Consider the following 27,784-nt stretch of genomic DNA (forward strand, 5'->3'; position numbering starts at 1 on the left):
GACTGCAACAAGTCCTGCACCCTCAATGCAGCGTTGTGCAATTTGATACCACGAACAGCTACAGATGTAATAATATACATATTGTTATATTAATACCTCTCTGAATGTGTCAGTCAAAACACAGCATCATTATATTTTTAAAGGTAGACATTCTAATACAGTTCTTGCACTGGATCCTATTAGATTGTACATACTGAGCATGGATGTTGTGGCACGTACCTCGGATTTTTTTTTGACAATTTTGAGCATGGACCTGATTAAGAAGAATCAAACATAACGATGTACGAGAAATAAGGTTCCCTGCCCCCACTCATCTGGCGTCCACACCAACACCACCCACAGCTGCACACACTTGTCCCGTCGCGGTGATAATCTCTTTGTCACCGGCCGTCTGTTGCAGATTTGTACGTCTGATTCAGTGAATGTCCGAGTGGCAGGCCTGAATTTAGTGCCACAGGATGTCTGTGCTACGGTTTTTGTGTGTGTGTGGGTGTGTGTAGGTGTGGGTGTGTTAGTGCGTGTGCAGCCAGTGCCATAGGTGGTGGGATCTCCATCCTTGTCAAAATGTTTAAGTGTCCAGACTTAAAGTAGAATGATAAGCAAAGGACATATAAAGATCGGCTCCACCACAAAAAAAAAAAAGAAAAAAACAAGCCCAACTAGAACTAAACAGGGCGGTGTGGTGGCGCGACTGATTAGAGTGTTGGCCTAACAGTTCTGAGGAATGGGGTTCAAATCCCGGCCCCACCTGTGTGGAGTTTGTTCTCCCTGTGCCTGCGTGGGTTTTTCTCCAGGCACTCCAGTTTCCTCCCACATCTCAAAAACATGTATTAATTAGAGACCCTAAAATGCTCATTATTTTGAATGTGGGTGCGGCTGTTGTTTGTCTCTATGTGCCCTGTGATTGGCTGGCAACCAGTTCAGGGTGTACCCCGCCTTCTGCCCAATGATAGCTGGGATGGCCTCCAGCACCTCCGCGACCCTTGTGAGGACAAACGACTTAGAAAATGGATGGATGTATAGAAATCAGCAACATGTCTTCAAATTCAGACAGATTTTCATTTTTTTAGTTAAAAAAATAAGACAAAAGAAAAAGCAATGTTTGCTTGGCTCGAATTCCCAGCCTATAATTCTGGTTTTTATAAGACCAGAACAGATCCTAAACTAGAAAAATTCCCCAAAGTTTCCTTATTACAAGTAAGACATTCTCCCATACGAGCAGTGTTTGCTTAAAATATGATATATTTTCTTGATTTAGCTGACTTGACAATTTCTTCTTTACTTCAGAATTGTATTAAGTAAAGAAAGAAATGCTGAAGTCTTAGTTCCATTTACTCTAAAAACAATTAGTAAAAACAGTTAAGAATAAGTAAATCATACGATGAACAATTTAGACTTCAGTCAGTCCTTGAATCATTCTTGCTATTATTTTCTCACATTACAAAGCATGACTCCAAAAATCGACATAATGTATAAGAAACGTCAACACTTTACCAAACCAAAACTTTATAAATTCCATATTTTACATCACCATTATAAAAGCCATAAAATACCTACTTTACGGCAACATTTAGACTTAACCAAAAAGACCATATAAAGATACAATCTCACTTTGTGTAATGCATTTTGCCTTCCTTATGCACAAAGCAAGACCATGAAGGTATGCTCGGATGAGTTTGGTGTGGAAGAAGGTGATCGAGCGCCGAAGCGCGAAAGAGAGAGATTACCCGAAGTGGTTATGCTGGTGTACGATGCGTGAAGAGTGATTTTTTTACTCCTCCCCTGTTTGCTCAGAAAATGGTTGCACCCTGTCACAAATGTAAAACATTCTAACACATGAGTGATTCACCCCAATAAAAATGATATGGAGAGCAGTTTCCAACAGTTAGCTAACAGCTAACAGTGAGACTTGCTACTTCTAGTTCTTCTTTTCCTTCTTTGTATTTTATGGTAGTCCGGTTCCCCTGTGGCACTATGCTGCCTCTCACAGGTCAGATTTGGTATTACAATAGACCTCAGTATGTGTGTAGGACTCTATGTTGTCCAACATTTTGAGGTTATCGCACACAACAAGCGCAGTAAGAGCACACCTGAAGAGTTTTTATTTTATTTTTCTGTCATCACATATATCATGCTAATATTTATACAACAACCAGGAACTGGAAAATGATCGCAGCACATATAAAGCACCTCCATTTTTAGCATTAGACTGGCAAGTGTACCGAATGTCGTGGCTTGTGCGTGCGTTTCTGAAGCGATTTAAGGCCTGAACCTCAATTAAAAAAAAAAGCAAATTAAGCGGCGACTCCCTTTAACCAGATTGGATGAGATAAATATGGCATTAACGGAGAAAATATGAAAGGCCTTGCATTTGGACTAATTGGCGGTAGAAAGTTTTTGTTTTTCCTCAAAGCTCCTTTTGCCTTCTTTTGCCTTTGATTCGCTCGCCTGACGACAGCTCCTGTTGTTTGCTCTCCCCTTGTCACTCCACTGCAATCATCCTCGCAGGGGGGCTTGTCATCTCTATCTACTCATATCCTCCACTCCCGTTTGCTTGGAGCACTACTGCACTTAAATGTCAGGCCTGATGAGCCAGCCACACCCACCTGCCACATCAGCTCAGAGCCTGCTAAAAGCTTTTATGGAACCAAGTGTGAGCCTGGTGGTTGATACAAATTAAAGACTTTTTTTTATTCTTCTTTTTTTGTGTTTTTAAAGGATCTTGACACTGAAGAGAGAAGTTCTGCAAGGGAGTGAAATGAGAGCACAAGAGGATGATTGGCTGCCATCTAGCGGCTTTATATGTTAAAAGGTCTCAAAGGTGACAATACAAACGAGCAATTTCCTCATATTGTGAGCCAATGGCGTTTTATATGTGGTATTTATTAAGCTCGGGATTTTATTTGTATACATGTGTTGAGGTACCCTTCTGTTAAAAATAAAAGGTGAAAAATGAATTAACTAGACAAAAGTATGAAGATGAATATGGACAATCACCGTAATCAAAGCAGTTCAATAACCTGTGGTTCACTTTTCATGAGTATACTGCTCAAATTTGAAGGAAGTTTCTTTGGACCCCAACAAAACCGAGTTAGACTCGTGTTTTGCAGAAGGTACAGTATTATTATCTTTCTTTCTTCAAAAAGATCTTCTTCTTTTCCTTTCAGCTCGTCCCGATGGACCTTTCCGACTGGCGGTCTTCAGCTCTGCTCCCCTAGCTACAGTTGCCATGCCCCACAATTTTCCAAAATGGCGACTGAACATAATAGGTTTGAACTGGATCCTGCATCGCGTATTCCAGATAATATTGGGATAAGTTTTTTGCCAAATGTGTCGGACTTTTCCAAGAGAGTTCTACAGAGAGGTCTCAACTATTTCATATGTACACGGAATTAAGATTTTGGACAGAGCAGGACACAATGTCAGAGTTACACCAAAACGTTTGCGATTGATGCAAAAAAGTTTGACGCCTCAAACTTCATATTGAAATAAACGGGATTAAATGGTGGAATTGTCCTGAGCATGTAAAGCAGGGTGAGTACTTTTTATTTGGAAAGATCATGAGTGATATCATTTTAGTCTTTAGAAGTGAGTGGGTGTATTCATTTGACTTGGCTCGTAATGTAACCAAGTGCTATGTCTAATACGCAAATAGACATTTCTCTTGCATGACATCGCGCATTTACGTCTCCCTAACCAGACTTCTTCAGCACAAAATGTGACACACTTCCTTCAGCAGGTCAATGATACACGAACAAAGTGAAAGTTGTTCTCCTGCAATGTATAAAGCACTGATAATAATGAAATCAAACTCAGAAAAGATACTTCTCCCTCACTTACCTTCGAACATACAGCCTTTGTTGTTGTCCACACATTTAGTTGTACGTGCGCTCTTCTGCAGGCCTTAATCCAATGTAGACACTTCCTCAACTGTGTTTTAGGCTTTTGAAAATGAATGAACTGGGCCCCTTGTTACCTAGATGGATATCTTTCATCAGAATTGTACGTTCCCCAAGCGCATCTGAGGACCACTTTGTTCGTAACATTAACATTTCCAACTGCACGCGACCAATAACCAGCATTGCTTGTGGGACATGGCGACAAGAGGGGCGGGGTCGAGTGAAGACAATGCAGCTATCTGATTGGCTATTATTGTACGAGTGATGGACAGGTCAGAAAGGTTCATTAGGGCAGTGATTTACAGTGTGCCAGGTTACATTAGTGTGTCATGAGCGCTCTTCAGGTGTGCCGTGGGAAGTTATCCAATTTTATGTAATTGCTAAAAAAAACATTTATTCCAAGGAATAATGTATCTTTATTCATCTATTTATGCCAGTGAGGCACAATGACAGACAGAACAAAAAAATCCTCTTCTATTAGATGGCAGGAAGTACATACAGTAAATAATCCATCCATTTTTGGTGACTTTTGTTGGTGTGCTGTGGAATTTTTTAATTGTAAAATATGTGCCTTGGCTTATAAATGTTGGAAATCACTGCATTAGGGGTTGCCACAGCGTGTCATCTTTTTCCATCTAAGCCTATCTCGTGGATCTTCCTCTTTCTTAAAAAATTAATTTTCCCAAAAGCTTTGTGGCTTGTCAATATGCATTTTGGCAAATTAGATTCTCATCAGTTTTAAGTTATTTTGGTGACCCTTTATATGAGCGTTGACGTTTTACAGTGGTCATGCTGAAGTGTGACACAGAAAAAAAAAAAATAAAAATTGAGGTGTATTTAATTATTAAAAAACACAGTGGGGTTTTTTTCAACTACTATATCAACTTGAATTTGATATATGCTCTCAGACTTGCACGTGTCCCATACTAACAATAATGTGTAGAAATTTACAGTGTAGGTATAATAATGTCAAAGCAGAAATATTCAGAACTGATGCAGTTGATGCGCATACAGTCATGTAACCAGTGAAATAACAGTCCCATGCACACAAATTTGACAATACTAATGAATACAATGACATATTTGTTAAGGACAGTTACAGGACAAACACACTCAATAATAAATCAGTCCTACCTTAGGAATTCCATCCCACGGACCTTGACTTGACCACCATGACTTTGTCATTGAAGCTTTCATTCTGACTTGATTTTCTCAGGGAAAATCTGTTCAATAGACGTCATGGCAATGGCAGACAATCTCCGCTGTCCCATGGCATTGCGCTGATCCGTTTTAGTCCAGAGGATGTTCTTTCCACCGAGGCAGTGGTCGATGGCGGAGTGGGGAACAGTTTGTGTAGTTGCGGCATAGCATCGCACAAGAAAGGGGTACATTCAAAGACGTTTTACCACACAAAGTATCATGTGTGGAGATCCACGCTCGTGCTTGCTCATAACAGTGTGAAGGTTGTTTAAATTATCATAACGTGTCGTAGTCCGGACTGTGTGTTTCGTGGTTGGAAGGAGACGGGGCCAACAGAACAGTTTGCTAACTCGTGGCTAACAGCCGGCTAGCCATTTATGTTTTCCGTATTTGGTCGCTTGAAAGGGAAGAACGAAATTCTTCCCCGTTTTCGCGACGACTCCTTCAGGGGTGGGCCGACCACGTCAAATTATATTATTCTTTTCTTCAAACTTCTCTGGGAAAACACAATTGAACGTAAAGAGCGAAGTGAATTAATTTCACTCATTGTGACTCGGCGAGGAACTCAACCACTTTCTGTTTCCCGCTGAACAATTTTAAAGAGCCAATTGCGCATGCGCGTTGGCAGATAAACGACTTCATTGATATTTTTTTTAATGGCCAAGTATGTAACAACACACAAGTAATTTGACTCCGGCAGTCGTTGCCGCTCTGGTACGACATTCACGTTACGACTGAGAAGAAGACCAAACAAACTAACAAGAACGGAGGACAATAGACATTAAATTAACAAGACGTACAGTAAACAGCCTCTCGGAACTCACCATCCTATGTGCTTAGTATCTTATTGCGCATGCGCGAAACAAGCTGACGGCGTTCCAGTTTTTCGCAAGGAAAACGGGACAAATTGGACAGGAATTTAAGAACTAATGTATTTTATAATACAGGACTCTAACAGATAAATATTTTCAATGAGTTTATTGAAGGGCTTGGGCATGCTAAACCTTTATATCTTATTATGACCGGTCGCAACTGATTGAGACATGTTGACAGAAGGCTATGACAGCAAAATATGTATTTATACACACACACACACAAGGTTACAAGCTTACTTAATTTATTATACTGTCCATGTGTGTACTATATCATATCCAATGAAAATAACCTGTACTTTGAGTTATGTATTTTAGAAAGAAGAAGATTTTACAAAATAATTTGGTTTGAATATATCATTTGATTATGTGGTAGATTTTGGTATTCAACATTGCACCAGTTGAGAACTCAAATGAATTAAGGAAGGTAGCACTGTGGAACAACTGGTTCGAGTCTTGGCCTACAGTTCTGAGGTGCCGGGTTCGATCCCGGCCCTCCATGTGTGGAGTTTGCATGTTCTCCTCGTGCCTGCTTGGGTTTTCTCTGCACACTCCGGTTTCCTCCCACATCCCAAAATATGCATCATTAATTGAACACTCTAAATTGCCCCTAGGTGTGATTGTGAGTGCGGCTGTTTTGTCTCCATGTACCCTGCGGTTGGCTGGCAACCAGTTCAGGGTGTACCCTGCCTCCTGGCTGATGAGAGCTCCAGCACTCCCGCGACCCTCGTGAGGATAAGCGTTTAAGAAAATGGATGCATGGATGGATGGATGGAAGAAGGAAGGACATAAGAAATTGGGGTGCATGTTGAGATGCACATGAACATATTCATGCGCATGTCCAGAATTGATTCCAAGATAAACTGCAAAATGTTAAATGTTGTTCTGATTTAATTTGAACAATTTATTGTCCATTTACAATGGAAAGAAGGTTCTGTATTACATGTAATACATTTGAGAGGTTACAAATATGTGGCTCACCATTGCAAACATATGAAGGCAGATAAGACAATCATACTGTTTTTCATCTGATTTATTTGTAAAACTTTGGCATATTAACCAACCATTGAAATGATTAGCCATGTATGGACATTATCTACACCCATAAATGGACAAATGATACAATGTAATATGTACAGTCTCCACGCGCAATATTTACAGTCCCAATACTTTCTCCTCGCTGTACATCATACACAATTCAGGTGTTTTTGGCCCAATAAAATGTGCAGCCGAAATGAATGCACAATATTTACAGGATTATCTCAAGCTATGTCAAATATATCAACATACATAACATAACTGGCTTCATGCTACTTGACTCAACTATGTAGTGCAAATTGTATTTGTCCATCTGAATCGCTCAGTGGGTGCATATTATACATTTCACGTTATATTTGTATTACGGTTGCACAGCAATGTATTGCTCAAATAATACCTCTATAACAGTGTCAATTGATATTTAGCAGAACTGTTTTTGTAAAATGCATTTTCTTTTTAGATTTTTCAAATTATACAGGTGTACTTAATTCAATGTCTGGTTGTTGTACAATGAAAATAATGAAAATATCGTATATTTACAGCATTCGTCTAGCAACTACTAATTGGTTACATACAGTGCATATGAAAATATTGTTCTTGTGCCCATCTTGAACTACATTTCTCCTGAAACATTTGACAGTTAAAGGCCGCTACTCATATCTGCAAAAACAGATTTACAGTCTTACCTCATTTTTTTTTTGTGTGTGTTTTGTTTTTGATTGCATTAACGTATTATTTACACTGAATCTCGCAGCAATTAGCAGTTAAAATAGAAACCTTGGGCGCAATTGTTTGGGCTTTCAAGAGCCGTCAACAAAACAAACAGCAGCCAAAATGGCTGCTTTAGTTGATTCCAAATGGAATAATTGTTGGTGGATTTGATTTTAAAAACAAGTTTGCTATTAGTTTGGAATTCACTGTACTGTAGGGCTATGCTGACTATGACTACTTGTAAGCAAAAAAAAAAAAAACCAAACAATGTCATAAGGGAACACGACACATTTGGTTTCATGTAATACCGTCACAGCTAACTGGTCCATAAGACAAGGGTGGCTTCATTGCACAAATTTTTATTTTGCAAATGTCCCAAACTGCAGCTAAGGACGACGACCACAAACACACACCATCAAATGATTTGAGCTTGTTATTACTGCATTGGTGCGATTAACGCAATTCACTTTGGCATAATATTTACATATAACGATGCAGAGTTTATGGATTTAAATGCGTAACATAGAATAAAGTTGAGCACTTTTAATCTGAATATGGTTGAAGAATAAACTGCATCTCACTACAGGTTTAATACGGAAGCAAATGAGACAAAACAGTCAAATGTTCACAATGACGGAATATCCCAGAAATGTGTATTTTAACACTGCTTCTGTCGCTGTTATTAAATGGTCACTTGGATTATTTGTCGGTTGGTGTTGCACTGGAAACTGTTATTACTTTCACAAAAGGTTCCAATGATGTGACTGGCTCCAATGAAATCTGACTCCATTTCCTGGACTTTTTTTTTTTTACTGTAAGATGTAAGCGTAAATTATGCCAAAAATTATACAGCGCAGTGGATCTCATCAATTTTTACTAAACAAGGAGCCCAGCATGTTTTTTTTTTTTTTTAATGGCAATTGACAGTAAATTGGTGCATTTGACAAAGGCCAGTGCAACTTGGTATTACGAATTCCAGATTCAAGCATGAAAAAAGTGTGATGTATTGTATTTTATGATACAGGTGATCATATTTTGATGCTGTCGTTTTTTACTCCTTTTCTTTAAGCTCTGAATTAACGACCGTACCGCCAACTTTCTTCATTTCTCTCCTCTGGGCCAAGTTCGAGGACTGAACAGGTTCGAGGACCGGTGCTGGACTACAGCGCCTCAAGGCCGAATAGGTGGCAGACAGCGCCCCCTGGTGGATGGAAATAAGACTAGTTTTACTCAACAACAACAACAGAGAAAACGGCAAACACTATCACCTTACGGGCATAATGAGAATGACAGCTGTTGTCTACCTTGACAGTGAGCATATCTCGTCTGGCGAGGACTCGATCAGAGAGCTGATCTCGCCCGACAATCCACGGATGGCGAAGGACCTAAAAGGAACCAAACACACATCGCATAGTCACACCTGATATACAAATACACCTGCAATTATTCCATGATGGAAGAACATTCTTGTGTACGTACTGGAGAAAAGCAAACAGTGATCATTCTCAAAGCGTTTGCTACTTATCTGACACAATGTACAAATCTGAAAAATTTGCTAAAGTTGCACAACAATGAGGGAAAATCTGCCTTCATATAGATAACACTTAATTTGATGTCCCTCTAATGAGCTCATTTCTAATCCTATCCAACATGCTCACTTCGAGCGAGAACCTCAGCATCTTCATTTCTGCTACCTCAAGTTCTGCTTCCTGTTGTTTCTTCAGTGCCACCGTCTGTAATCCGTACATCATGGCCGGCCTCACTACCATCCTAGCGGTGACTCTTCTGTCACATAGAACACCAGAACACCTTCCTCCAACTGTTCCACCCCGCTTGAACCCGTTTCTTCACTTCCTTACCACACTCTCCATCGCTCTGTATTGTTGACGCCAAGTATTTGAAGTCGTCCACCCTCCCTATCTCTTCTCCCTGGAGCTGCACTCTTCCCCCTCCGCCCCTCTCATTCACGCACATAAATTCTGTTTTACTTCGCCTAATCTTCATTCATCTCCTTTCCAGTCCGTGCCTCCATCTTTCAAATTGTTCCTCCGCCTGCTCCCTGCTTTCACTGCAGATCACAATATCATCTGCGAACATCATGGTCCAAGGGGATTCCAGTCTAACCTCATCTGTCAGCCTATCCATTACTACTGCAAAAAGGAAGAGGCTCAGCGCAGATCCCTGATGCAGTCCTACCCCTACCTTAAATTCTTCTGACACACCAATGGCGCACCTCACCACTGTTCTGCTGTCCTCATACATGTCCTGTACTATTGTAACTATTTCTCCGCCACACCGGACTTGCGCATGCAGTACCACAGTTTCTCTCTTGGTACTCTGTCATAGGCTTTCTCTACGTCTACAAAGACACAATGTAGCTCCTTCTGACCTTCTCTGTACTTTTCTACGTGCATCCTCAAGGCAAATAATGCATCTGTACTTTGTAAAATCTGACAAAATAGATTTTTGATACGGCTTTTAATTTTGTGGTCTTCATATGCTCTTATTCAGATCGTATACAAATGTTCTGAAGTTACTTGGGGATGGTGGAGGTGAAAAATGATTATGATTACAAGTACCTGTGGGGCAGTCAGGCGCTGATGGGGGTCTACATGAAGCATCTTAGTCACGATGTCCTGTTGAACAAACGCAGGCACTGTAATGCCGAACTGCACCACTAAATAGAATAAATCAAGTCTTTTTGTTTGCAGAGCAGCACACGCCCATGTCGAACCTTGACAGCGTCTGACACCAGGTCCCAGTTACCTCCACTGATGACGAATTTGCCGCAGCCAATTTGAGCCAGAATTTCCTCTGCCGAGTCTTCGGAACTGTTTGCAAATGGACTGAAACTTAAAAGTAGATAGATTTAAAATTCAATCATGGAGACATACTACCTGACTTACATACATGACTGTACACCTTTGCACACATACCCAGCAATCATGGTGTACAGCAGGATTCCCAAGCTCCAAATGTCACATGCGGCATCATAACCCTGCTTCTTCAGAACCTGTGCAAACAAAAATTAAAAGACACAGCCAAAGATGTGTTTCACTTACATTTTCATACGGCGCTCATTGCAATGCCAGTAACGCAGACTTTACTTGATTGACTTTTTCTAAATTCATGAATACTTGTGATTGCAGATTGGCTGGGAGAAATCACAATGACGGACTGATGATGAAATAACTGCTCACCTGCCTTGACTCACACGTGAACATCTAGAAGGCCCATATTTCACTAACAAATTATGGATTGGCTGGCAAACCAGTCCGGGTGTACCCCGCCTTCTACCCGAAGATAGCTAGTATAGGCTCCAGCACGCCTGTGACCCTTGTGAAGATAAGCGGCTAAGAAAATGGATGGATAGATGGAAGTTTCTTTATGTATTTTTTTGCTTAAGTAAATGAAACTGTTGGTCATTTTCGAACATACCAATCGGTTTTGGGATAATTGGTAAACAAGCATTAGCCCAGCGAACGACTCTTTTTCATCACGAAAATTGATGCGCAAGTGTGGAAAAAGTAATGTACTATACTAAGAAGTGGCAGTATGTATTCATATTTTATGCAGCTTCACTGTCAGGCAGAATACTCCCCACCTCCAAAATGACAAATCTTCAATTAAAAGGAAATTGGTTTGCATTTCCTCACATTGCAATCCTCAAATTGGTATAAACCGTAACTTATATTACTATCATAAACTGTTGCACAGCATCAACACAACAGTGTTCCCACAATATCAATCAATCAAACAAACTTTATTTGCAAGATGTTTACATTCAGCATAATATAAAGTAAACAATTCCACCTGCAGAATACGTTTGATCGTTAATTTTATAAGTTGAAAAATGCTAATTATTTTCACCATGCACCTACTGTCAAAACAGCAAAAACATTGCACATATTCATTGTCTTGCCACTGTTTATCTTATTTCATTTGTATATGCGTATATTGTTTTCCCTATAATCAACTTGCATATTCATATAAACACATTTTGCACTTCCTGCTCTCTTTGCATTTCCACGTAGTTGCAAAACATTTAGTTGTAGCATTACTTTTGCAAAGACAACTCAATTGAATCTAATACGAATATACCTGTTGTGTTTCCATTTGACCGCTAGATAGCAGTATTTAATATTTCAATGATGTCTCAGTGTACTGCTCTCGAGTTCAACACACACAAGCGACAGCACGATGTGGCAATGAGTGAGTCAATGGCAGGGCCTAAAATAAGTGGGCGTGACTGACTGGCAGGGGTGGGCGTGGCTGACCGTCTGTGGCAGGTTGTGACATCGCATTCCATTCATAATCCATATGTCGGTCCACCCTTTGGAGCTGTACTATAACAGCCATTTTCTTTGCCGCTTATCCTCACGAGGGTCGCGGGGAGTGCTGGAGCCTATCCCAGCTGGAGCCCATCCTGAACTGGTTGCCAGCCAATCGCAGGCCACATGGAGACAGACAACAGTCGCACTCACAATCACACTTAGGGCAGTTTAGAGTGTCCAATGAATGTTGCATGTTTTTGGGACGTGGGAGGAAACTGGAGTGCCCGGAGAAAACCCACGCAGGCGTACTTTTCATAAAGGTGCCAACTTTAAAACGTACCTCTGGCGCCATGAAGGTCGCCGTGTAACACGGGGTCATCAGTAAGCCGTTTTCGGCCCTCAGCTGTTTGGCGAAACCAAAATCACATATCCTGAGGCATTCTGGGAGTCCTCGGTCGTCAGAGTAGCGAATGTTGCTGGGTTTCAGGTCCCGGTGCACGACCTGAAAAAGAAACAGTTTAACAACCAAACAATGCATATAATGTTATTGGCTGCGTCAATCTCACCCCCTGGGAATGTAAATACTCCACAGTCTTGGTCAGCGTGCAGATGATATCAGAGGCATCTTTTTCTATGAAATTTGGCGTGGTCAAGACCTTGTCGAGCAGCTCGCCTCCTCTCAACAAATTCTGAACCAGGTATACACAATGGCCATCGTCAAATACCTGAAGACAGAAGCACACACACATGTACATACGTCATCTATGTATCTTTAAAAAAAAAAAAAAAAAAAAGGGTAACAGCATAAATTTTGTCAATACAGATTCCTAGCACATTTTTCACTTACGTCTTTTAACGTGTTGATATTGGGATGCTGTCCATATCGTAATAGAATCTCCATCTCTTCAGATGGATCTTTTCGTCCTTTGTCAATAATCTACAAAACATTATGTCCTTATTAACAGTTCATTAAAAATCTGAAGACTCACATCTGTAACTACAATGCAGTTAAAAAAAACCATTTGAAATAATGTGTATTGTGGTTGTAACAACAATGTAGAAGGCTGTATTGCAATACACACCATGTTTTAATGCATTTCTCAGAAAATCCAAATTCAATATTCTGCATCTTTTAAATTTTAAGCACGTTTCCATTAAATCTTTTAGAACCTTGTTTTCCAAAAAGCGTTTTTATTTTGTTATTGACTTTCAAACCAATCATAATATTGTAGTGGTTGACAATAATATTAAATATACTTTTCAGGAAGTGAGTTTTAGATGAACACTTGCACCTCAATGCAACTGAATGAAAATGCTGGTTGATATTATAGTACTGTTTGTACTTGGATAGAAGTATTTTGAACATTTAGAGAGGGGCCTTGACATCCTGGCGCAAGCACACTTACCCGATTATGAATTGAATATACCTGTACAAAGGGACCCATTTATTGTTTAAATACAGCACAACCTAACAGGCCTGTTTGCAGCATGACAACAATTTGTTCGGTTTGGACCTTCTGATCTCTAACAGGGAGAGAAGTTAAAATAATGCACATGTAGATAAAGAAAGTTCAAGTTTGGAATACTTGATTCAGCTTCAAGTGGCTCCGTTTGCATACAGACGCATTCAAATGTAGTTACAAACGAATTTACCCTAACCTTAAATCTCTTCTTCATTTTTTTATATTCTGAATACAACAATGTTGAACAAGTACTGTGCAGTCTTCATTTTCATCCGGCCACGCTGAAATTGTTTTTGCACCAGTCTCAAGCATGGAAGGATGTAGCCCGAATAGCTTATCGTAAATTGATGGGACAAAAACTAAAATACGGTGCAGCCTCAGTCCTCGGCCACAATCCGTTCCAGAAAACGGTTCGAGAAGTGATTTGTTCAAAAACCGAATTGATGTCTCCCATTACAATGAATGAAAAAAGAAATAATGCGTTCCAAGCCTAAAAAAAATGGGCTTTTTGAAGTATTTTTTCGCTTTTCCTGGAAATAAACTACATAGTAGAAATACATGTATAGTTTAAATATTTTATATATCAAAATAATTTCAGAAATATATATTTTTTATCTTAAAATGTATGCTTTAGTAGTCGAGTAGGCTAGGCCGGGAGTGACTTGGCCCCCAGCCTTGTACACTTTTTTTTTAAATTAAGAAAGTACAGAATAACTTTAAACAAGCAATAATGGGGGGGGGACTTTTTTTTTTTTTTTTTTTACAGAAAGTAACACAAAAACATTAATTTGTAACTCGAGTTAACGAAATCTTCAAAAACAAAACAGAAATGCAGAAATGCTTCAACTACTGTTCCAAATCTCCTCGGTGGGGTGACTCGCCCCTTTTTCATGAATAACGAATCTAGTGTCATTTGTTGCTGCCGTCTTTTAAGCACTTTTCTGAAGTGGCTCATCACAGCATCGTTAAAATTTTGCAGTGCTCTGCTACATTCGGCTTTACTGGGGTGACGAAGTTCTCCGAAATAATGGACTTTGTTCCGTTATTGCACAGATAGCTTTGATGTCAGCACTTGGAACATCCTTCTTCTTCTTTATCCTTTTCACTCCAAAAACTAGTTCAACCAAATCACAGTACAGTAGCCTGTTATGTGTTTCACATTTTGAAAAACTTGACAGCACAGTGTAAATTACTGCCGGCACACAAGTTGCATTTGTTACAAACTGTCCATCTGTGCCTCATTATGAAACGTGCTTCTAAAATCTTTGCTAGATGCCAACTTGATCCTCCCCCAAACTATGTCTGCTCATTATGTGTCCACATACTAGATAACATGGTGTGTACAGTATTGCTAAACTGTAACGTGCAATACAAAGAACATATGTGGAATCGTACATAGTGGGACACACTATATACAATTTCATTTTTCTCTCACACAGCAGCATAATATCAAATCTAAGTGTGATGTTTATAATAGGTTATTCCTTCTAAATGCCTTTTGTTGCAAATCCCAAATCTGAACGTGCTGAAACAATTGTTTTCCAAAACATTTTGCCATAATTTCGTAGTCTAATAACGCAGGTAATTTTTGATCAAATAATGCAAAATTGTAATGAGAAGCCATGACCTCTGAACTGTAAGGTGGATCCACTTTTCCGCCTGTTTAAAATCCATCCATCCATGCATTTTCTTAGCCGCTTATCCTCACCAGGGAGTGCTGGAGCCTATCCCAGCTATCAACGTGCAGGAGGCGGGTACACCCTGAACTGGTTGCCAGCCAATCGCAGGGCACATTGAGACAAACAGCCGCACTCCCAATCACACCCAAGCGCAATTTAGAGTGTCCAATTGATGTTGCATGTTTTTGGGATGTGGGAGGAAACCGGAGTACCCGGAGAAAACCCACGCAGGCACAGGGAGAACATGCAAACTCCACACAGGCGGGTCCGGGATTGGACCCGAGACCTAAGAACTGTGAGGCCAACGCTTTCCCAGCTGATCCACCGTGCTGCCCTGTTTAAAATAATTTTTGCAAAATAAAAAGTTTGTAGGGCTTTTAAGACATATTTAATGTATCTTTTTCCCCCTTGAGAATGTCGTTCACATTCTGATTTGTACGCCGTTACTGACATTTGACCTTCGAAGTTCTACCGTACATGCTAAAAATGTATCATCTTACTACCTTCACTGAATATTCCACAGCTGTGACTCTGTGAAGACACCGCCTGTAGACTGAATTGGCTGCCTGGCCAACTTCCTCCTTCAGCTCATAAATGTCACCGAAGGGCACGTCACCACGGAGATGCTACGTGGACACAGACGTCATTATTCGCATTTGTCCGGCGGATTAGGAGCGCGAAGAGCGCTGTACCTGCGCGATGGGATTAATGGCGCTTCCCTCCTGGTGGGACGGCAGAATGTTGGCCACGCTCGGCTCCTGACTTTGATTAGTGGCGACAAAACTGAAGCCACGGAACAGCTGGTGTGTGTTTGCGCTGGGTGGGATGCCAGGAGAGTCTAGATCGGCAAAGACAAACACAACCATGTGTAATATGTACGAGCTTGAAATTTGTTTATTTTTCATCTCATTTGGTTTATCTTTAATGTATCTGTGTATTTATGCATATATGTGTGCTCGGTGTGTACCAGTGGGTGTTCTGGAGGTGAACTCCGGGTCGAAGTGAAAAGTGTCCTCAGGTCTTCCAACCGTTGGTTTAAACGGCGGCCGAATTTCCTTCCTGTACAGCTTCTAAAGAAGAAGAACAACAACAACCACAATTCAATTCTCAACAGCAATATAGAATATAAAGTGTATTTCTTTGTTGCTTCACTTTCAACCTTTAAATACATTTAATTTTATTGATTTCCCATTCTAATTCATTTAAATGTAATATGTTTCCTTTGGGGAACCCAAGAGTAACATGAGTAAAAATGCTAAAATCCCTCACTGAACAAATGCCGTCCATTGTATAAAAATGTGAATTGGCCTTTTTCATTGTTGATAGACTTCAACTAAAAACTTGATTTATTTTGGAATATCCAGATGATAATTGTGATAGATTGTCCACCGAGGCATAAGCATTCGGTGAGTCGTAAGGGTACAACCTCGCTCGCAGATGATGAGCCCTTCGACTAGGAACGCTATTAAAGCCAAGAGGATTAGTATGTTACAATATGAGTTGGAAAACTGGCAGAAATGGGAAGTAGAGGATTTTGTCAGATGTTTAATAATTCAGTCCTCAGGTCACATCGGCTGCAGACTGCAGTGAATTGTTAGAGTACAGAAAAGGAACAGTCACCATAAAGTATGGCATGTGATTTTTTTTTCCCATTTACACCGTTGCACATCTTCACGTGAGATATTTAAAAAGTGTGCCTCGTGAAAAATGTCCGCCCACTCACATTCCAGTGGATCGATGCAAAGAAACAATGACTTTTAATTTCATCCACTCCATCCGGCCCAGCCCCTGTGGAACACACATTTGTACAAGGTGAACTAGGATCGCATTCAGTCTGTTTTCTTCTCTACTTCTACTTTTCATCCTGTTCTGGGTTGTCGACTCCACCCCAGGGTTAATCTCATCTGAATCATCTTCAGACCTGAAGAAGTGTAATGCACATGATACCTAGACGGTTGGCAGGGTTCCTCTTGAAGAGAGCTCTTAATAAACTTTGCACCTCAGGACTAAGGAACTGCGGCATCCCCAATTTGGCCCTTTCAAGATATAAACACAAGCATGTATTCATCCATTTATGTTTTCATGAGGACATAACAGCAGTTTTTTTTTCCTGGTGCTCAAAAGGTGCAAAAGCCAACACGGAAACACAACAGCACTCGCAGTCAAGCACAAAAAGAGTATCAACATTATAATCACAATTCTTCTACGGTACTGTAAATCCATATCCGATGTAATCCATCCATCCATCCATCCATCCATTTCCTTCGCCGCTTATCGTCACAAAGGTCGCGGGGAGTGCTGGAGCCTATCCCAGCTGTCATTGAGCAGGAGGCGGGGTACACCCTGAACTGGTTGCCAGCCAATCGCAGGGCACATAGAGACAAATAGTCGCACTCACAATCACACCTAGAGGCAATTTAGAGTGTACAATTAATGTTGTATGTTTTTGGAATGTGGGAGGAAACCGGAGTGCCTGGATGAAACCCACGCAGGCACGGGGAGAACATGCAAACGCTTTACCAGCTGAACCACCGTGCCGCCCAAGTTCCTAACATATAATCAACAATTTATTCCTGTCACTCATGGAAATAATGCTAAGTGTATTAGTGTTTAAAAAAAGAGGGGGGGGGCATCTGTCAATGACAAAAGGATTTCATCTTACTTGAGAATAAGAGCCATTGTTTCTTTGCGATCTTTTCCTTGGAATGGTAAAGACCCCGTCAGCATCTCAAACTGCAAGACAGACAAGTATCGTGTTTAGAACACATTGCACATGATAAGTGCTCATTGATATTATTAAAACTACAAATTCTTCTTAATCGACATTTTATTCTGAAATGAGTACTTAATTTCAGAAATTCTCCTTTGCTTTTACCCCCTTTCGTCTTACAACTTGATGGCTTTCCATTGCTCGAATTGTTCGTTGCTTTACTTAACACAGTGACGGCCCCCTTGCCCAGTCGGTGCCCCGATGCGGCTGCCATCTGCCAGGGAATGTTAACCTCCTTTCCAAAATTAGTCAAGTAAGCCGTTGACTGACAAACGAGCAGATGCATAATGACGGGACGCGACAGGACATGATCTCAATTAAGCATATTTTCTGACATAAAGAGGCAAATTAAGAGATTAAAAGTGAACCCCAATCTTACCATCAGTACCCCAAAGGACCACCAGTCTGCACTCTGTGTATGCCCCCTCCTGTTGACCACCTCCGGAGCCATATACTCGATGGTTCCACAGAAGGAATAAGCTCGTTTGTCGTGATCGATGGCTTCCTTACTCAAGCCGAAATCTGGCGACAGAGAAATGTTTTGCGTTTACGGGGAGGAGATGAACACAGAGTTAATGTTAGTAGACTTGGATGTACTTGCCAGTTATCTTTATATGCCCTTCTTCATCCAGTAGAATGCTGTTGGCGATGACAGAAATTGTTATGTTCATTAAATAAATGACTAACGGCTCCGATGATATAGACCTATTCCAAAGATAGTATAGAAAAAATGGTGGGCATAACGATTGATTCATTAACTAAATTAAGAATTGTTTTGAATTGATGGGCTATTACCACTTTTTATTTTCATACATCGTATCTTCAAAAAATTGGAACAAAATGTAGTTGACAGTAAGCAGCAACAACTGATGGCACTTCAATGAGAAAGATGCAAAGGCAATTCCTCTAGCAGCGTTTTTATTCCCAATTTTAAACAACAGTCCATAGATTAGTCCCAACCTATGAAAAATACAATTTTATATATAGGATGACAGTGTTCCGATTGATTGATGAGGATCAAGAAATGTAGTTAAATGCTCATCCCTACTCTGTTGTCTCCATTAAAGAGAAATTCCAGTGGTTTGGATTAACAATGTATCCAATAGGTCATGTCATCTGTAATGTATCTTGAAAATGTGATGTTAATCCTCTCTCATTTAATGGTGTTTTGAAAAGATTTTTATCGGCAATTACGAACCTTCTTGGGCGCCACCGTTTTGCCGAGTCACATGATGTGGGTGCGTGGATGTGACATAATAGGCACGCAAACAAAGGCTCGATTACGATGGGACACAATTATGGCCAGCGCTGATTTCTCGGATTTATCTTCATCTGATGAAGAAACAAGTATTGGTTGATCAGGAAGAATACTTCCATACAGATTTGAACCTGTGACTGTAAATAATGTTGACTATTTGGATGGTTCTTCGGAGGGGAATGACACGGAGTCTGACAAGCGAGCATCGGTGGCGGGCTGCGAGCGAGCTCCGGCGGCAGGCGACCGGCTGCGAGCAAGCTCCGGTGCCGGGCCATGAGCTACCTTTGGTGGCGGGCCGCGAGTGAGCTAGCTCTGGCGGCCTTTGTTTACACACTTACGTCCTGCGTGTCGGACTTTGCGTCATTCCCGTCCGAAGAACCGTCCGAAAATTCTACATTATTTCCAGCCACAGGTTCAAATCAGTATAGACCAGGGGTCACCAACGCGGTGCCCAAGAGCGAATGGTAGCCCGTGAGGACCATTTAAGGCACCCGCGAGGTATGTTCTAAAAATACCGTAGGCCACAAACTGTTATTATTATCTGTGCTTGAAATTCTGAATTTGACTTGCTTACGTGAATTAAAATTTTAAAATACCTGTAATATCATTTACTACAATACAATAAAACAAAAATATTTGATGTACGCGTAATGAATTGAGTCTGAAATTTGCGGCAAACAGGTCACGTAGCCCTTCATACGATCGGTGCTCACGAAGCAGCCCTCCGCCTCAAAAAAGGTTGCTGAGCCCTGGTATCAACCGATACTGCTTTTTCTTCATCAGAGGAGGATAAATCCGAGAAATCAGCGCTGGCCATAATTGTGTCCCACCGTAATCGAGCCTTTGTTTGCGCGCCTATTACGTCATATCCGGCGTCCATGAAAATTCGTAATTGCCGATAAAAATCTTCTCAAAACACCATTCAATGAGAGAAGATTAAGGTCACATTTTCAAGATACAGTACATATTGGATACATTGTTAATCCAAACCACTGGAATTCCCCTATAAAATCTTGGCGGTAGTTTTTGGTCTTCCCTGCTGGCAAACCGAGTTTGAAACGCTTCACAGTAGCGCTCACATCTTTAATAGATGCATCCTCCGTCCGATATTACACCCGGCTCGTAAAAATGTGGATTGCGCAGTCTTGTTGACAAACTAAGCTGCTCACAACCCCCCTCCACCACCACCACTCCAACCCCCTCCCCCTTTTGACTGAGGCTGAAAAGAATAACCAAGCATGCTAATACTTCTCAGGTTTGAGGTCCCTGTAGATGATTCCCAAACTGTGCAAGTGGTCCAATGCCAAAGCAAGCTCAGCCAGGTAAAACTTAACATCCTCTTCGGTGAACATCACCTGGAAGAAACGAATATCGACTTACCAAAACGTTTCCGTGGCAATAATGCACTTGATGAGAAGCTACATTGTCATCTTGGGGACTTTCTCAAGTCTGTGTTTTATGCAAAAGTTGAACCGTTAAGACTTGACATTGTGTAAAGCTGACAAATGCCAAACTAACCTCTTTCGACAGACGAGTGAAAAGGTCCCCCCCTCGGAGAAAGTCGAGGATTAGATAGAGCTTCCCTTCTGTCTGGAAGGCTACACACATGCACACATGCACACACACACACAACAGATATGACACATTGGGGCTTAACAACGGTGTTAGGGCTTTAGTATAATCACTGTTATTTCCGAGCACATATTTAGAGCTGAAAAGGTGAAAAAGTGAGCACGTCCCAGAGTGGCGTTAAATACAGTCATCCCTTGCTTATATTTTTCACTGCATTGCAATTTTTCTTTCATTACAGCTACATTATTAGCTAATTCAATATAGGCACTGGTGCTCTTTCAAGCACTTTATTTAACAAACAGTCAAAAAATGCAGTTATCAAATGCATGGTTTTATTACACCTGCAATAGTTTTAACTGACACCAACTCTATAAACCATATAGCCCAGTGCCTATCATATAGGAAGTGAACATAAAAACACAAGTGTACAAAAATAATATCTGCACCCTTCATGCATTTATTGTATTGGTCAATGGTGCTAATTTGTATACATAAATCATTTAAACAAATATTAATACTTGGTCAATATTTGACAGATTTCATCCATTGCGGCGATATTCTGGAAAGTGAACTTTGCGATAAACGAGGGAATATTGTCACAAAACACACATCTTTTTGATACACAGGGTCCTAGCATTGAAGCCAGACTCACCATAGTGTAGTTTCACTATAAACGGATGGTTGACCTCTGCCAAAATGTCTCTTTCCATCTTGGATCGCACACGGTCCCGGACTGGCAAGGTGATAAGGAGAGATCTCATATTAATATTCTGCTTGTGAATCTGTAATATGTTTCCATAGCGGGATGACATTACATTTACTTGATTAAAAAAAAAAAAAAAACAATCAGGATCGGAGCCCCCCCCACCTCGCCGGTAAATGCAACCGGAATGTTCCGTCTTCAAACGAGACCACTTCAATTGAAGGGGTGCAGGTTAAGAGGATTAAGCAATACAGTAGTGCAAAGACAAGGAGTCAACACGTGGCAACTCGGGCGCATTCATTCACAATAACACTCCATCCTCATTGTCAATAATCCCATTCAATACTAGTTTATCCGAATAAAAAGTACAAACTAACCTCTTTTGCTCAAATCCCTTTGAATATAGGCCACGCTGAGTTCAGATAACCATACAGTAGATACCCAATCACTCAATGAATATTTGCCATTCATTCTTTGAGGCAACCAAGTTTCCGAACTCATCACAGTACAGAATCTGTTCTTATCAAAGTGGTAAATGATATTAGGTTGAATACTGACTCAGGAAAAGTGTCAATTTTGGTCTTGTTGGATCTCAGCGCGGCTTTTGATATGGCAGATCACAATATACCTCTCCTGTTCAGCCTGTATATATGCTACCCTTGGGTCAAATTCTTCAAAACTTTCATTTTGACAACCGTAGCTATGCAGATGACACACAGTTATATTTAGCAGTATCTCCATATGACTACACTTCAATTGAGGTATTCTGCCACTGTCTAACTCAGATAAATAACTGGATGAGCCAAAATTTTCTTCAACAAAATTGAGACAATTGTTTTTGGTAATAAAGAAAAGAGAATTGCTGTTAGTGAACACCTGGACTCTCTAGCTTTAAAAACCAAAGACCAAGTCCAAAATCTTGGCATTCTGATTGATTCCGACCGGACTTTCACCAATCATATCAAATCAATCACAAAAACTGCCTTCTACCTTCTGAAGAACATATCTAGAGTGATATCTTGTATGTGTCAAGCAAACCAGGAAAAGCTTATCCATGCTTTTATCTCAAGTATACTTGACTACTGTAATGTTCTTCTGACTGGACTCCGCCCCCAAAAAAAGAGCATTAAGAATGCTGCAGCTCGCGTTCTGGCCAAACAAAGCGGTCAAAGCATATCACGCCAATCCTAAACTCCTTCCACTGGCTTCCAGTCAGCTTGAGAATAGATTTCAAAGTTCTGCTGCAGGTCTATAAATCACTAAATGATTTAGGTCCTGAATACATGAAAGAAATGCTAACGGAATACAAAGCCAGTAGAGCTCTAAGATCGACTGACTCAGGTCAAATAGTGGAGCGCAGAGTCCAAAGCAACCATGGTGAAGCAGCATTTAGCTATTATGCTGCACACAAATGGAATAAATCGCCAACAGAGGTGAGGTCAGCCCCCTTTTTAAATCCAGGTTAAAAACTCTTCTTTTTTTCTCATGTTTTTTAGACTATATCCACTTTTTGATCATATTACTTGCACTGTATGTGGGTTTTAATTGTCTTTTTTAAATATTTTGTCATTTTTACTGTTTTTATGCCATACGGCATAAATGTTTTATCTCTTTGTTTTCAAATGGCTTTAATCATGTAGAGTACATTGAGTTACCTTGTGTATGAAATGCGCGATACAAATAAATTTGCTTTGCTTTGCTTTGCATTGGATAGTAAGACTTGAGACTTTTAGTGATTGTAGGTGACATTTGCGCTTTTCGTGTCAATGTTAACCTTGTTGTCAACAGACGAAAAGTCATTCGGCGGCTCACCTTTCAGCGTGGCTTTCTTCAGGACTTTCATGGCGTACAGTTGTCCTCGGTCCACGCCTCGGATCTTTCTCACCAGAAACACCTGAAAATGATTGATGTCGTCATGACGACACGGTGGCATGTGCCGTTACGGCGGTTCTCAGCACAGGTTCATTTCCCGTGACTGTTGACCTTTCGAAAAGAACGTCATCATACTGGCTGTATGCAGCCTTTTGCTACTTGCGTGCGTGATGTTGCAACCTTCTGGCTCAGCCGTGCAAATGGAAAAGCCTGCCGAGGGAGTTGACATCTGGCCAACTGTCATGGATTATTATTTGAATGATAGCAGCAGGCTTTCAACATGTACCTTTCCATAGGAGCCCTGCCCGAGCACCTTCAGCAGCTGGAACTGAGAGGGGTCAGCTTTCTCGAAGCCTTCTTTCACGTGGTGGCTGATGTCAATCTCCTTGAGTATGCTGTCATCCTAAAAGGAAAAAAAAAAAAAAAACAATATAATTGATACAACATACAGGGAAAATTTAACAGACACTGATTTCTGAGTGAAACTGGAAGAAAGCTTTTGGGCTATTCAAGCAGAAGAACACCTGAGAGGGGAGGAGTTTCATGGCTATTTTATTTTATCCTGAAGTAGTTTGAAGGTGAAGGCTCTCATGTTTTTCCTCACTCGTTCAACCGTGAATTTTATGGACCTTGCTTTGTGCCCTTGGAACTCTTCCCAATTGTCAAAATGTCTTGATAAACAAGCGGCCAAAGCAACCGCTGACACCCCAGCCATTCATTAAGAAATGTGTCCAATTATGTTATTTATTTGAAGGGCAACATAAATTGAAAGTAATAACTACAGTATAAGTCCCAGTGAAAGGATGACAGTACTTTTACATTGATCAAATTGAGCCAGTGAAAAGCACCACGTGTGTTAATTAGCATTTTTTCCCCAAATCCTAACAAAATATCCATCCATCCATCCATCCATTTTCTTAGCCGCTTATCAACACAAGGGTCGCGGGATCCTATCTCAGCTGTCAACGGGCAGGAGGTAGGGTACACCCTAAACTGGTTGCCAGCCAATCGCAGGGCACATGGAGACAAACAACCATTCACACTCACAATCACACCTAGGGGCAATTTAGAGTGTCCAATTAATGTTGCATGGTTTTGGGATGTGGGAGGAAACCGGAGTGCCCTGAGAAAACCCAAGCAGGCACGGGGAGAACATGCAAACTCCACACAGACGGGTCCGGGATTAAACCCGGTTCCTTAGAACTGTGAGGCCAAGGCTTTACCAGCTGTTCCACCGTGCCGCCCCGAACAGAATACTGACCAGAAATGTATGCACACCTCAAATTGACGTTGGCGATGAAGCATAATGAGAAGGGTCTTTTTTCGTTTTGTTTCAGTCTGCTTGGTGAAGCATATGATCAACCGTCAACCCGCAATAGAGCACATTTGTCGAAACTGTATTGGGAGAAGTCATTGTGATGCTTAAAGCTATTAGCATGAATAAAAATGGAATTGAAAGCAAGCATTAGCATTGTACAAAAACCATATCTAAGACTGAGGAAACAATGTAAATCTCATTTGTGCCAATTTAATCAACGCAAAAGGACTCCAACAGATGGTTGACGCTATCATTTTGGCTACAACTTTCATATTAACACTGGAAAATACAAAAGTTGCTCAGCATCCAGATCTTCTCAGCCTGAGACAGCAATCTGGCACTTGCTCGCTACCTCTGTTAAATGTTTCTGCAATGTTAGTAAGAATCTTTTCTTTACAACACTAGCTTGATGAGTGTCGTTCCAAAAAGGTTACCCTGACATTCTCCTTGTTGCGATTTGGAGTGATTCAGATAATATACCGTTGAACTCCATGTGCGTCTGTTTTGGGTTTGCGGAGTCATTCGAATTTATTCCCTAATCGGTCAGTAAAAGTGAGTCAGCTCGACTGCACGGCTCCAGCGTTGGCTTCGCGGATGGAAACGTGTAACTCTTGGCCTTTTCTCGCTGGGACGTGATCCATCCAAGTATCATGTCACAGATACAGAGAGGCAGTCTGGCAGGTATAACCCAACAAGTAATCGGACATATTACGTGCAAGTCGTGGCTACAAACAACTCAGCAAAGCGAGCTGCGTTTGTATTTCACAACGGGATGAGTCCTTTTCTTCTATTTTTACACCAAAATACAAAGTGAGGTGCCGAACGGCATGCTGCCACCCAGTCCCGCTCTGATCTGTTTGGGCTATAAATAGACGTCCCCTTGCTGTGGCATCCACTGAATCAATCTGTCTGGATCCATTTATCTATCAAGCCGCCCGCCCGCTGGTTCGCTCATGTGTCTGATTACATTCCCGAGAGGCTCGTGTGTCTCTCTCGGCGGCCCTGGGCCGAGGTGTCCTGGACCCCCCGCACGGACACTGCAGCAGCAGTGACCTCACGCCTCAGTCCAAGCTGCAACAAACAAGAGTGACACGCATCCCAAATACTGCAGCGCCGGCGTATGCTGCAAACAATTCGAGAGCCAGCCAGTGTGCGCAATGGACATTTTGTAAACATCTTTTCATTCAACTTCTGCAACATAACTACACGTTTCTACAGATATAATGATGGTGTAGCAAAAAAAAAAAAAAAAAAAGTTTGGTTTGATGAAGTTTTTCAATAACTCCTTTAACTATTTAAGTATACAAACTAATGCATAGTAAATGTACATTTTGTTGACACCATCATCCATTTAGGTTTCCTAATTCTCAATAAAAACACCTAAAATGTCACATTTACTCATCAAATTACATCACAAAGTCCTGAAAGGGGCGGAGAAAAAGCAGAGAACATTGTGTTTTTGGATCATTAAAACAAATGTTCCTCATTAGTCGACGCATCAGCCAAAGAAACAAAAACCAATGGTGTGTCGGCTTCCAATTTAAATAGTGTAGCTGCCGTGTTTTTCCTGCCAAAATATTTCATGTTGCATTGTTAGCTGCACACGTACGTGCACATCAGACATTATGGGATGAGTGTAAATGAAGCCTCGCCCTCCCTGGATGGGTCCAAACGTCACCCACCTCCAGCTGACAGAATCCCGCGGCGTTCTTGCTCCGGGTGGCCTTGTTCTTCAGGTAGATGGAGAACCACCTCTTGACGGTGAATTTTCGCGTGCTGGTATCCATGGCGACGATCAGCCCTGCGCATCTATCCCCTCTGTGAAGGACATCTCCCCCTCCGCGTGGAGGTAAACGCGCACGAAACGAGACGGATTTGGTCGCCTTCCTAAAAGCGAAGCGCTCCCTCCGCTCGTCCCGACTTGACGGGCTCGACGCGGCTTTTCAGTTTCGCCATCGTTGGCCTCAGGTTGCGTCCACCTGCAGGGTCGCGTTTCCGCAGCGGGGCTTCCGTACGTCGTCTCCGCGTGCGCGGGGAGGAGAGGTGAACGATTTCAACGGGGTTGCGCTGGATTCGGGGAAGGCGCGAGCCGCCGCTTCGCATCAGTTTTTTCCTCCCGTGCATGCGGGGCGTGTGTGCGCGTCTCCCTCCTCTTCCTGCCTCCCTCTTCTTCCTCCCAGCGAGCATGCAGCAGCAACAGCTGGCCGGATCACGTGGTGTCACCTTGTTTGTCTCCCCTTGCATCCTTTCTGGTTTGACCTCACACCCGTGGACGGATGCACGCAGTGCAATGAAAGCAGGGGTGAAAACAAGTCGAACCAGCACGGGGGTACAGTACAGACAGTGCATGGGGAAAGTGTGCGACACGCTGGGGACATGACGTCGTCGATTTTTTTGAAATCCATATTATTGATTGACCCGTGCGGAGATCTAGTGCGCGTGTGCATGTGCGCGGATCTGTCACATCAGCAGCTTTGCATAGCTGCAGTGTTACATAACCAGGGGTGGGAGGTTAGGTAGTGAAAGCATCTTCCACTTTTACCTGCAGTCAAATGACCACAGCAAAATCCATCACTAGTCGTTATTAATTAGCACAAAATTGGGTGGCGGTAGCTTGTCTGTAAAGATTTGGTCATTGCATGTATATAAAATGGCAAGTATGTTGTTGGAGAGCCGCTAGTCTGCTTCCTAAAATACTGTCAATCGACTACTGAGGAAGCCATCAAAAGGTGCGGCACTATCTGCACGCCCCTTTCATTTTTATCTTCTTGCGTGTCCTCTAATAAAACATCTTTACCTGCCTCACCCGAAGACAGCAAATGATTCTATAAAATAAAGTCATTGAAAAGAATTTGAGCCCTGTACAAAATATTGCACTGCGTTACTGGAAAATCATTAACACAGTCATCAAATGCAGTCTGCTGTCGTATGTAAGACATGCGGGATTATGGACGTGGTGTCTTTGTGTAGATAGGATTAAAGCTCTGTAAGGAGATCACAATATTAATATCCATACAGATGGAGGTGCGTGCAGAAAGATAGCCTGAAAACCGGCATCAGCACGATACTCCAGTCACTTGCCATGACAATTTAATGAGATTCAATAGCAGAAGGACCAGACAAGAATGATCAGGCTTGAAAGTAGACCTTCGTGT

At 41.5% G+C, this 27,784-nt stretch overlaps 1 protein-coding gene across 2 annotated transcripts; it reads right to left on the reverse strand.

Annotated features, from left to right (window-relative positions):
* Positions 1-6,939: 6,939 nt before the first annotated feature.
* On the reverse strand, positions 6,940-26,933 carry rps6ka2 (ribosomal protein S6 kinase, polypeptide 2). 2 transcript variants are annotated; one of them, XM_061814744.1, is made up of 23 exons: positions 26,312-26,933; positions 23,598-23,714; positions 23,447-23,521; positions 23,252-23,333; positions 21,389-21,469; positions 20,683-20,762; positions 20,413-20,519; positions 18,508-18,545; positions 18,286-18,428; positions 17,799-17,869; positions 17,084-17,172; positions 16,860-16,924; positions 16,104-16,206; positions 15,829-15,974; positions 15,640-15,762; positions 12,842-12,931; positions 12,561-12,719; positions 12,335-12,496; positions 10,657-10,733; positions 10,455-10,572; positions 10,300-10,356; positions 9,025-9,105; positions 6,940-8,921 (listed from the first exon to the last, which is right to left on the reverse strand). In XM_061814744.1, exons 1-23 carry the CDS (start codon positions 26,414-26,416, stop codon positions 8,772-8,774), a joined length of 2,319 nt encoding a protein of 772 aa, XP_061670728.1. In that variant the 5' UTR covers positions 26,417-26,933; the 3' UTR covers positions 6,940-8,771. The 2 variants fall into 2 exon arrangements, with proteins under 2 accessions (XP_061670728.1, XP_061670730.1); XM_061814746.1 differs by lacking the exon at positions 23,447-23,521.
* Positions 26,934-27,784: the final 851 nt, after the last annotated feature.

This window comes from Syngnathoides biaculeatus, chromosome 3 (genome assembly GCF_019802595.1).
Source record: "Syngnathoides biaculeatus isolate LvHL_M chromosome 3, ASM1980259v1, whole genome shotgun sequence".
NCBI lineage: Eukaryota > Metazoa > Chordata > Actinopteri > Syngnathiformes > Syngnathidae > Syngnathoides > Syngnathoides biaculeatus.

Coding starts and splice junctions, on each gene's coding strand:
- rps6ka2 (XM_061814744.1), bottom strand. CDS start 26,416: ATGGATACCAGCACGCGAAAATTCACCGTCAAGAGGTGGTTCTCCATC. Junction 23,715..26,311: donor CGGGATTCTGTCAGCTGGAG/GTGGGTGACGTT, acceptor TTTTCCTTTTAG/GATGACAGCATACTCAAGGA. Junction 21,470..23,251: donor GAAGAAAGCCACGCTGAAAG/GTGAGCCGCCGA, acceptor TCACCTTGCCAG/TCCGGGACCGTGTGCGATCC.